General features: G+C 40.2%; 1 protein-coding gene across 1 annotated transcript; it reads right to left on the bottom strand.

The window, feature by feature from the left end:
* Nucleotides 1–4727: 4727 nt before the first annotated feature.
* On the bottom strand, nucleotides 4728–11245 carry LOC122168983 (stromelysin-1-like). Its single transcript, XM_042834700.1, has 10 exons — nucleotides 11100–11245; nucleotides 10702–10946; nucleotides 10105–10253; nucleotides 9878–10009; nucleotides 8889–9050; nucleotides 8095–8305; nucleotides 6878–7011; nucleotides 6185–6344; nucleotides 5252–5355; nucleotides 4728–5055 (listed from the first exon to the last, which is right to left on the bottom strand). Exons 1-10 carry the CDS (start codon nucleotides 11202–11204, stop codon nucleotides 4955–4957), a joined length of 1503 nt encoding a protein of 500 aa, XP_042690634.1. The 5' UTR covers nucleotides 11205–11245; the 3' UTR covers nucleotides 4728–4954.
* Between the last annotated feature and the right edge of the window lie 461 nt (nucleotides 11246–11706).

Here is an 11706-nt window from a genome sequence, read left to right as displayed (position 1 = left end):
CCTTGGGCAACCGGTTCCAGTGTGTCAGCACGCTCTGTGTGAAAAACATCCTCCTACTATCTAACCTAAACCTCTCCTGTCTTAGTTTGAAACCATTTTCCCTTTTCCTACTGTCCCTTGCTCCCACTGTCCACCCTCGTAAACAGACGCAAACAGAGGTCCGGTGCTCCTCTCCCATCCTTTTGAGCCCTTCACTCCAACAGCAATGAATATTGGATTAATTTCCTTTATTTATTTGTCAGAAAGAAAATAAAAGAATGGATGATAGCAACCTATGTTTTTCCAGCATTTACTGAACTTGTCTCTTCCTGCATGGCATTGTGGAGAGCTTTCTGAAAAACAGAATGCAAATGGAAATGCAGACAGATCCTGGACTGGGTGGAAGCAAGAGTGCAGCTTCTGGAGCTCAGCAGGGGAGACTGGTCACCGAGGGCTGAATTCCTGCCCTGACAGCAGACACCTAATTGGAACGTTCACATCAGGGTCAAAGACCTCCTGCTCAGTCCTGGGAGGAGATTGACATGGTCGGGGAATGACGCTGAACTGGGACAACTGTGCTGCATCTGGGCAGAGAACCACAAGAGATCTTTTATCTTTTGGCATCTTTTGATAATTCTGCTCTTATTCTGCTAGGTGTCACACTGGGTGAGTGAGATGAGTCTATAAATTGAGTGTGATGTTCTCCCGTGCAGCTTACATGCCCACAATATCACTTGTAGAAATAGCTTCTTGTACTTGCAAACTAACTCACTGAAGCCTTGCAACTTTTTTTCACTTCCCACATGAGATGCTACTTCTCACCAAGTGTTTAGTGTGTCTCTGTGTGTATGGTGTCCCATGGCCCCAGTGCACAGATGTAACTTTCTGACCTGTAAAACTTGGACAAATATTCCTCACTATTCTTGCTATCTAATGGGCGGGCTGCTAGAGGAGGTTGAGATGATCTGGAGGGGTATTGGTGAAATTTACGCAATCTTCTGTTTGGCATCCTTCTCAAATACATCCTGTTGCTATTCTGACAACATTTTCTCTTCACCATTTCCCACAAAAGATCAATCACCAAATCAAACATTTTTTAATTATCTAGAATAGGTCTTATGAAGAAAAATCCACATCAATCTCCTTTGAAGGTGTCTTTTGAGGTGACTTCATCCAGAAGTAGTACAACATATGAAGAAAATCATGTATTCTGGCTTAAAGAAGTGAGTGTGAAAGTTATGTTCTCTTCCTTTTAACACTTCAAAAAGGACAATCTTTCAATATTGGCCCTTTTTTCCCCTCTTTCAGAGTCAGTTTTCTGCCTAGGATGGTTCTAATCTGCCTCTGCCCCTGCTGATATATATATATATATATATGTATTACAGTCACCTGTTTTTATCACAGTAATGCTGATTCACCAGCAGGACTCCTCCTGTCACGGTCAGCTTTCACACAGGTCACCCTTCCTGTCCAGTGCTGAGTCAGGGCCTCCTTACTGCATAATTCAACTTCATTTTCTCCATGATTTTAGCAGTGCTGTCTGTATGTGAGTCGAGACTTGCTTTATATGGAAAACCTGCCCAGGAAGATCTCAAATCCTAGCCACAGAGAACAGCATTAGACAGATATTTCCATACTCCCCTCTGCAACCATAACAACAATGTTGAAAATCAAACTTCCTCAAGAATTTTAAAAGCAGTTCTGCCGTGGGAAGATCCTTGTCACAACATCCCCAAAGACTTCTGTGTGACAGAGTCTTTTCTCTTCCCCAAAAGCAACATATGGCAGCTACTGCTGGTAACAATAAACCAATCCACCAGCTGTAGACTAAGTCCATGTGAGAGAGCTGCCTGATGTCTGGGACTGGAGCCCACTGCTTTCCTGTAGCATTTACCACTTGTTCTTTTTGTGTCAGCGTGCACCGTTATTGGCTCATTCACCTCATCCTGTTTAAGAGCCTTATAAAGTTGCCACTAAAGTGGCAAATTAAGATATTTTTGCATGAGTTTTGATGTGCAATAGGTTGTGTCTGGGATGACATTTGTACAGTCAAGAATTTGAGAGATGATGTTTCTGTGCATCTCTGTTTTTACATGCCTGTTCTCAGACTCCAGAGAAAGTCCATACACTTAGAAATTCTTATTGAAATTATATTTACGAGCAAATTTTGTATGCTGGTATTAATGCCCTTAACTCTAGTAACCATTTATGAATTATAAGGAAATCATAGCAACAAGAAAGTTCCACTTGGTCAGTAAGTGCCAACAGGCAGTTTCGGTGCTCCTGTTTCCAAAACAATCAGTTACTTATTATTATATCATTTTCCAGGAATTTTCTTGCTTTGTTCAATTCAATTTTTTTTTTTTTGGCCAAAATTTAGGACATTGAGAAAGCAGAAATATGGATGGAAAATCCACAGTTAACACTACTGACTAGCTCCTGTGTAAGGGTAAAATTCATTCCTTGTCTTCTTCCATTTGTAGTCTCGATCAGATGAAAAACCAGAGAACTTTCTGGATTACATTTACAGCAAAGTAATTACCATTCATTTTTCAGATGCAAGCAGTTTAAGCTAACAGCTGAGGCCAGTATTTTACTTTCAGTTAGCTGTCTTGTTGAGGTGATAACTCAGTACCAGTCTTATCTTAAAGCATTTTCTGTATGTTATATACATTATACGTATGCAATGGTAACGGTGAGTCAACACTATCCGTGCTCTGTCCCACCATTGCTGATGTGCTCTTTTTGGTTTCCCTTTCATCGCTTTCAATACTCAGCCAACAAACAGGGCCTAAAGGCCTGATTCCTGAAGGTAACCTGGGCATGCAAGTAGGCGTCTCATTAGGATATCAAAGTGTGTAGGCACTTTCAAAATGAAAGGGAGTGCACAAGAAGTACTCATGAGAGCCCTAACTTCACCCTGGAGGCACCTAATGTCCTTGGACAGAAGTTTCTTCTGTACAGGCTGTGTACACAGCACGAACGTTTGAGTAAGGTAATGAGAGAGTTGAGGCAGCATCAGCTGCACTGTGTCTCTGCCCTCCCTGGGCTCCTGCCAGGTGAGCTCACCCAGTTGTCAGCTCATGACTTCACTCTGGTGCACCGCAGCCTTTGTGGGGATGCTGAGCCAGTCAGTCCCTAATAGATTTTTAAAGCAGGCTGAGATTAACAGCTCAGTTTCTCCCCTGGCATAGTTTATTGTCCTGTGCAGCACTGCTCACTTAGCATTACGCATTGCTCGCACAGGGAGCAGAACATGGCAGATGAGAGATTTTGAGCAGCAACAACTGGAAGAATGTCCTCATCAGCCATTCCCGTCCACTCCTGCTGCCTTTGCCAGTGCTGTGAGAGGAAAAGGAGCAGAAAAGGAGCAGTTCAGAAGAGTTGACTTCCTCACACAATCATGCAATCAGATCAGTGTTAGAGGAGATGAGATCAAATCCCTTCAAGAGGAAGATGAATATCAGCCAAGCTTTCTTACAGTCAAACAGGTATTCTAGCCACTGAGATATCGTTCAACAGCAATGTGTGTATATTATGATATGCTCAGTTATATAATGAGGCCTTTAGCACGGCTCCACTACTGTGCTGAGGCCTATTGTATGTCAGGGATGTCTTTCTTCAGCAAGCTGGATTTTCACAGTCTCACTCAGTGATGCAGAGGAATCAGGCTGACCTGATGGCTCTTTACACAGCGCGGATTCAGGACACGAGGGGAAAAATGGCATAATAGCACTGGTTTCTTGCTGGCTGATTGAATAGCCCAGTACCTTACTAGTTTGGACTGGCAGAGGGAGGGTTATGACTCTTGCATTAACTCTGAGAATTAAGGAAATTTGCAGTCTGACTTGACTGTTTCACTTGTACGTACACTGCAAATTGATCACAGTACGTGTTCATGGGTGTCAGTGTATTTGCCAAGGGAATGCATGTCGTGACATGATGGACTGCATAGTGCAGGAGACTACGAGGAGGTTCATGCTGCAGCCCAAACAAGAGGAGGAAGTGTGTGTGCTTTTGTTTGTGCCTTACTGCTCTTCCTCCAGAAGAGTCATCTGCAGCGGTTACATGGAAACCCTGTTTTTTGTCTTATAACTTTGACTTTTTTGCTACGGGAAGTGGTTATTGCAGTGGTTCCTGTCCAGCCTGGGAGCATAGCACATGGTCACAACTCAGCAGGAATAATCCCCTTGCTCCCTAGTGATTACCCCATGACAATACTACCATCGCTTCCCATCCTGTCTGCAGGCTGTCTCTATCCCCAAACATGTTACCCAGCTCTTCTCTCCAGTTACTTTAATCCTGCCATACCAACCTCCCAGCTCTGCCCACTCCAAAGAGGCACAAAAGCATGTGTCCTCATAACTCATTGTCATGTTCCCTTCCACCAGTAGGGATCCATCTCCATTCCTGCCCTCACCTCTTTTCCTTCATGCTGTGAGATCAAGGTAGGTGAGGACATAGCTACCAGAATCCTTACCAGTGCTGCTGCTTGGATTCTCCTTCTGTAGGATCTGTTTCTACTTCTGTCCCCCATGACTTTCCTGAGTGCACTCCTTTCCCCTGTCTGTCCCTCAGATCATTTCTCATGCCTCAAAACAGCCCAGCAGCTTCAGATTCTATTTAACTTCCCTGCTACAGACACTGAGCACTTCTGAAAATGGCAGTGGGGTCCTGGCTCTGTTCAGGTTTGTGTGCATTGTCACCAGAGAAATGAACCAGAACACACAAGCGCTACTATTCTCCAGCAAAATACTTTTATTACTCAAAACTAGTTAGATTAATAAATACTTGGAAAAATAAATTAAAACTGTACATTAAGTTTTACATTATTAAAATTTTAAATTAGATTCTTCAAAGACCGTAATTGCAGTCTCAAATGCACAGTAACAGCTGAGTGATATTGGTTATAGCCAAGGAACATGAGAAAAACATTTCTGGAGCAAATGCAAACTTGCATTATTGTTTGAGATTTCTAGCAATCAAACCAGCTGTTGCTCTTCATTTTACGGACAAGTTTCTTGTTTTTGATGTCAACCTCATACTGGTTGGATCCATGGAAAAAGTAGAAATGTCCTGGAATTAGAAGGACAAAGTAATGGCAAATTAGTATTTAATTTTTGTTTACTTACTGATCTGTAATTTCTATTTTCCTGGATGATTAAAAAAATGTTTCATATACATATACATTTGAAACATACATTTTTTTGTTGTTGTTGTTTGCATCAGTTGATGGTCTATTCTGTTTTTACTTCCATTTTTATTTACTTACCATTTTTCTGAAGGGCAGCATCAACAGTGTGACCAATCCCTTGGAAGTCAGCTGCTATTTTTCTTGGATATCCTCTTTCCATTGATTGGGTATTTTCATCAAAACTGCATAAAGAAATTAATGAAAAGAAGAAAGTGTAATATTTAATGGTAAAAACAGGTGAATTTTTTACTAAATAAGCCTACTCTTATGAAGAATTAATCAAACATATTTGTATAGAGAACTCACTGAACTGTATAAATCCTGTGTAAAATTCATATCTTTACTGTCATGAGCAAGGCTGTTTTCAGAGCATCAGACTAAACAGTTCAACTCTACTCCCCGAGTTTGACAACAAGGCAGGTCAGTGTTCATACTGAGTAATAAGCTTAACTCTTTATTCATTTGATTAATTCACTTCGACAGTATCCGACTAAAGAACTGACTTCATGATTGGATGTAAATTTTGGTGTAAGGATAAATATTACTGCTTCACTGAACTGTTTCTTTAAAAATTCAATATTTTGATCTCCTTTCATAGCTTTCTTGATAGGTCCTTTGCTTACAAATTTCAGAGAGTGCATCCTTACAAGATCCTGAGTGAAAGAAATGATGTCAAAGCCTACTCACGTTGGCTTGTTGTACTAAATTTTGTACTAATTTCATGTAAATAAAACTGTACATTAATTAATTTCATGTAATAATGCTTTTTAACAGATAAATAGTGCTATTGCTTGTGTTTCTTAATCACAGACTGACAACAGCAAATTGATGTCTACTTTATCTTTGCAAACTTTTTGCTATAATATATATGAATAATTGCCTTTGATTTTGGCATTATATTGGCTAAAAGGAATGACAAGAGGCCACAGATTTACTGTACAAGTTCTTATGTAGTTTGTTAAAAAACAGCTGTCTTGATTATCTGCTGCACAACATAGGAATTAGCCTTACCTCCAGTACTTCTTGCCTACAAAGATGTAGGTTTTCTTGGTATTTTGATCATGAACAGCAGCATCTATTTTCCTAACACTTCTGGGAAAGCCCAGGTTCTGAATAGGCTTGGGGAAACCTGGCTCTATTCTGTAGCCACTGACAGCCCAGTACTGGTTGTCTGTCAAGAAAAACAGAAAATATTAGTATGAATCCCTGAAGAGGCTGAACTTTTCATCAGAGCCCCAGAACATCCCATCAAAGTTTTCTGAGTAGTGAAGTAACACACATATCTAGATGAGAAGATGTCCTTTTAGAACAAACACAACTTTGAATTATTCAGATACTGAATGTTGCATTTTTCATTTTTAACACTCATTATGATATTATAACACTCAGTGGCTAAAGTTCAGCATGTTTTTTAGGTGTATTGGGCACCTTTAAAAATATATTTGAATAGCAATGCAGGTAATGAGTTTTGTCTCAGTTCTGATCTCTCTAAGTAGCAACAGTAATATCACATTGTAAAGGGCTGCTGGGATGACATTAATAACATTTAGAAAGTGAAAATTGGTTTAAATATTAAGCATATATGTTGTTATTATTGTATTACTTCCATTATTATCTTATAACATACACAAACATACAGGCTACTAGTAATACAACAACTTTGTTAATTCATAAAAAGAACAGAAGGAAATGTAAGAGAAATACCTTTAAAAAAGATCACTCGATCCTTCTTGTCAATCTCATAAGCGGCGTCAAAGCCAGCTGCCAGTGATGGCCAGAATGTGGAGACGGTGTCGTGCTCGATTTGTGAGAAGTAGGGACTTTTGCGCCAGACGTAGCTGATAGAAACAAGATCAGCAGTGTTTCACTGTCCATATTTCACTATGAGATCAGTGGCACAGAATTATATTTAACATGCTACTGTCTGGATGCTGAAGCCAGTTCTCACTACTGGGCAATGCCATCACCCCTTCTGGGATGGAATGCTTCACTTAGCCCTGCTCTCTCAGGCATTTCCCCTTCACTACTGGTTACTCTGGTATCACAGAATGGTTAAGTCAAGGAATCTCTGGAAGTGATCTTGTACAACATCTTTGCTCAAACAGTGCCACTTAGAGCTGCTTGCACTACAGACTACTTCACCAAGACTCCAATGGCTCAGCCATCAACACATGATGCCTGTGGTAATGCTGATGACTACAGCTTTGTCTTCACCATGTACCACATGGACTGGCACAGCTCTGTTCTTAATTTCAATTTGGTTACCAAGATTCACTAAACATCCTTGGAAAATACATTAAAATTCAAAGTAAGGAGGAATTCTCCCTTCCTCTCCTTCCCTAGATTTTTTTTAAGCTACAATTCTTCATCACATGCTTTAGAAGATGAATCAGACCAATTTCATCAAAGGAAGTTTATTCAATTAAAACACAGTCACCAACTCGAGAAATGAATGAAAACCTAGGTCTGACATGCTGTCCCCTTTCTCTAGAGTGGAAGCACACTGCCAACCCCTGTTACAGTGCTGTGTCAGAACATACAGAAACAGCAGGGCCATCTGCTGCCAAAAGACACCAGTAACAATTCCCACAGCTCCATGACCCACACCTGGACTGGTGTGCTAAGGAAAGTGCTGTATATGAACTAGCTGCAGGCTGAGGAGTGATGCTGAGATTATTCAGCCTTGCACAACTGTAACAGTGATGATGGATGATGGCTTGCCACAGTTTACTCACCTGTCAGTAAACCGTGTTACTCACCCAACTCTTGCTGGACTAGTAAAAATTTGCAAAGCTGTCTTAATACTTCCAGAAAGAAATATTTTCCCTTGTAATCAAAGGAAGATAAATTCCTTGAAATAGCATTATGTTCTACCTTTGTGAGCCTCAGAAGCAGGTGCTGGTAGAAATGAAATCACTTACCTGCCTTTGAAGAACAGAATTTCCCCACGGAGAGTAGTGATAGCATCAAAAGTCAAATGAGGGTCACAGTCCTCTGGTCTTTGTGTAGGTGCCATTTCTGTTGGTTTTTCCCGGGGTGACATTTCAGTTGGTTCTTCTGTAGGTGACATTTCAGTTGGTTCTTGTGGGAGAAATGCTTTTGTTGGAAATGCAGGAGATTCCCTTGGGGGTCCTTTGGGAAACAGATAAGTGTGAAATTGGATGGTGGAATAGAGTTTTGCATTGCAGAGCTTCAGAGTGTACCCTACTGAGCATAATGCACAGGTGAGTTTATAACTCAGTTGGTAAGCTAATGCCAGTGGAAATTGGGCAATTTAAGTTGGCTGTCTGTGTTGATTAGTCTCTTGCATGGCTTTACTTTGACAAGTTATTGCTAGCTCAAACTGCATTTGCTCAGGGATTAATGTAGAGCAAAACCAATTTTCAAATAGCAGTCGTGCAAATGAACATCCTTTTATGGATGGTAAGAGAATTAATACTACAGTTACAGGCTGTAACTTCTTCCTCTGGTAGCTTTAAGGAAAGCTTAAACATTTCGTTTTACTGGCATGGACACAGCCCACAGATTTCATGTTGCAAATATTGTCTTATAGCCACAAAGAGACTGAGAGATTTGCACAAAATGTAATCAGGAAATTAAATCTCAATATCCTTCCTGAAGTAGAAATAAGTACTTTTTAGCTTGTACTTTAGTTGAGTAAAATTTATTGTAAATTCTTTTCCATTGGCTAACAAAAATTATGCTTCTTGCTTACCATAGAGGGCCTGAATGCCATTGATATCATCCTGATGAAGCCTGTAGTTTCTTGTATCCTTGGCCATATATATGGGATACATCAAAGCACCAAAGACATTGGAATGAGCAAGACCCAGTGAGTGGCCCAACTCATGAGCAGCAACAAGGAATAAATTGTACCCTAAAACACAGCACAGAGAACAAACACTAAACAAATTTTCTTCTTGACAGTGGGATGCACATTTTAACTTCTCATTATATATTATTCATGTGTTAATAAAACAGGAAATTTAAACTGTCCCAGTTAAGAGGTTCTCTAAAATCTTGGAAAAGAAATGAGTTTCCAATTATAAATGTTTGTTGCTCACAGGGGAGCCAGTTGGGGAACTTTGCTTGCTCGTGCTGCAGAAATTTTCCTGCCAACAAAGAATCAAGGATTCTTTAATGTAACAAAGACTGAAAATCAGATAAAAATGTTTTAATAATCTGGTTGTATTTTAGGCATCGCAAGTGGCATGGAATTCAGTTGGTGACTACTGCAGGAGGGCTGATAGCATGTGAGCTCTGATATCACTCCTGAACATTGCTGGACACCAGAAAATCTCAAAATTATGCTTACCAACAAATTCATGGCCCTTTTATTTCTTTGCAGAATTTAAATGTTTAAATAATTTTATTTTTTTTTTTAAAAAGAGCTTACTATTAAAAATTTTAAGGTCATTTCTGATGGCCAAAATTCCCTGCTTTACAATGTTTACCCAATTGCTATTTCATGTTAATCTCATCTTCTTCACTGGAGCTGCAGTTACAGTGTATGAATTAACTTCTGAGAACTGTCATGTCTGCAGCACAGATCAGAATATGCCCAATCATTTTACTAAGTTACTCTGACATTTTACATCTCAGCAAATGTGGGAATTTTTGCCGTAGTACCTTTTACTTCTCAGTATCTTCAAGACCAACACTATCTAACAAAAAACAAGCAATGCAATTTTTAAGGCAACTTGCCACTATAGGTGGTAAACTTGGTCCAGTTTTCATCTTCATCGAAGTGGGCATCTCCTCCTATCCCTCTGTTGGGGGGGTAGGCATGAGCCAGCGTTCCTCCTGGACCGTCGAAGGAATAGAAGTCACCATGAACTAAAATAAAGAAGTAAAAACAAGTGAAACTTTCCATCAGCTCGGCAAGAAAAATTGACAATTAATTATCATTCCCCAGCAAGGGGGACACTTACATCCAGAAGCAAAGGAGATCATTATATCTGCATCACCGCTGTATAGCCTGGTGAACCTCAAAGGGGTGACGCTGCTCCAGAGCTGGAATGCTTTTGCAATTGCTTCGTCCACATCAGCTTGCAGCATGTCAGGAGTGTAGTTCAAAATCCTGTAAAACAAGACAGAAGGAATTAAAAGCAACCAGAACTATGTCTAGGGCACATAGTACTGAGGTCAAATATTTTAAGCACTGATTGTTATTATTTATATGTTGGGTTGTTTATTTTCCAGTTATCTGCTTATTTAATAGGAGAAGATTTCAAAGTTTTCTCTCAGACCTTTCAGAAATCCCAGCAGTTACTCTCAGTATACCTCCACTAATTAAATTATTTAGTATGCTCTCAATAAACCAATGTAGGCTCCTATTCTGGTCTCTTTTATTAGTATTTGGAAGTCTAATGCAAAAGACACAAATGCTCCCCACGTTCTTGGCCCTGCCACCCTGAAAGAGGTTCTTGCAAGAATGCGGGAGTAAGTAGTAAAAAATCTGCTGGCATTACATCTGCCTGGCAGACACAAAACTGATGTGCAGGGAAAAGTGCTTTAATGTATGTTACCGATACGTCACATCTTCCTTCTTCCACCTAGGGTTCTGTGGGAAGGTGCTGTATGAGCGGACATCTGGTATTCCGCATCTGGGCTGCTTCATCATGTCCATCGTCTTACGGTTCAGCTCCCCTGTCACCTCCAGCCCAAAGAACGACTGCATTTCTCGGATTTTGTCAGCCATGTGAGCTTGATTTGTTGATCTAAATAAAGATCTTTTATCTTCTTTAAAATCATAAAAGTTTTCCAGATATTTCTGTTGGGAAGGAAATACAACAGTTTAGAGCATAAATATTTCTTTTCAAAGGCAAAGAGTTGTCAGTGAAATATTCTGCATCACTAACACAGCATCATTATATTCCTTTTTTTCTTAGTAAATTGTTTTCTACATTTTGTCTATAGAATTTACCTGAGCAAATTGCATATCTTCATTTTCAGTTTCTGGAGCCACTGGAAAAGCATAAGAGCATGAAACACACAGTAAGCCCAGGAAAGCAAGCATCTTCCTTTCCATCTCTGTCTCTCTGTCCTTGGACAGAGCCCTCTCAAGAAGACCTCTCAACCACTTCTTCTGTCCAAGGCTCACTGGTGCTTCTCTATTTATATCATTTGCTTGCTTGCTAAAGTCAACAGCTGCATGACTCAGTTAATAACATCCTCTGATTTCCCACAGAAACACAGAAAACAAATTTCATTTTGGAAGCAGGCTAACACATGACCGTTTACCTTCCCTGAAAACCCATGATTTTGCAATCCTATTACCGGACAGTATTCTTCTTTCCCATTCATTCCTAAGCTGGACCAGTATTTTAAGCCTGCAAGTATCTATCCCTATAACTGATCACCTGGATAAAAGTTATCTCGTTTTTCAGAGGTGCTGAGGGGACCTGGTCTTTGTGAGGGACACCAGTCTATGATTCCTTGGGGCACCTGACAGGAAAACTACAGAAAACAGTCTTCACCCTTCTCAGTGTGGGACCTGTGCAGTACCTGAGCACCTCAAGAATGAACCCCTT

The sequence above is a fragment of the Centrocercus urophasianus genome, unplaced genomic scaffold, assembly GCF_019232065.1.
Source record: "Centrocercus urophasianus isolate 14NV4802_14NV808 unplaced genomic scaffold, USGS_Curo_1.0 seq_486, whole genome shotgun sequence".
In the NCBI taxonomy this organism is placed as follows: domain Eukaryota; kingdom Metazoa; phylum Chordata; class Aves; order Galliformes; family Phasianidae; genus Centrocercus; species Centrocercus urophasianus.
The sequence above is the reverse complement of the archived record's forward strand: the minus strand, read 5'-3'. Positions and strand labels throughout refer to the sequence as shown.

What these genes read in the sequence shown, in the direction of transcription:
- LOC122168983 (XM_042834700.1), bottom strand. Translation starts at nt 11,204, where the DNA reads ATGGAAAGGAAGATGCTTGCTTTCCTGGGCTTACTGTGTGTTTCATGC. An exon ending in AAGGAAGATGTGACGTATCG is followed by an intron (nt 10,254 to 10,701) that starts GTAACATACATT and finishes CTTGTTTTACAG; the next exon opens with GATTTTGAACTACACTCCTG. An exon ending in GTAGGCAAGAAGTACTGGAG is followed by an intron (nt 5,356 to 6,184) that starts GTAAGGCTAATT and finishes TTCTTTATGCAG; the next exon opens with TTTTGATGAAAATACCCAAT.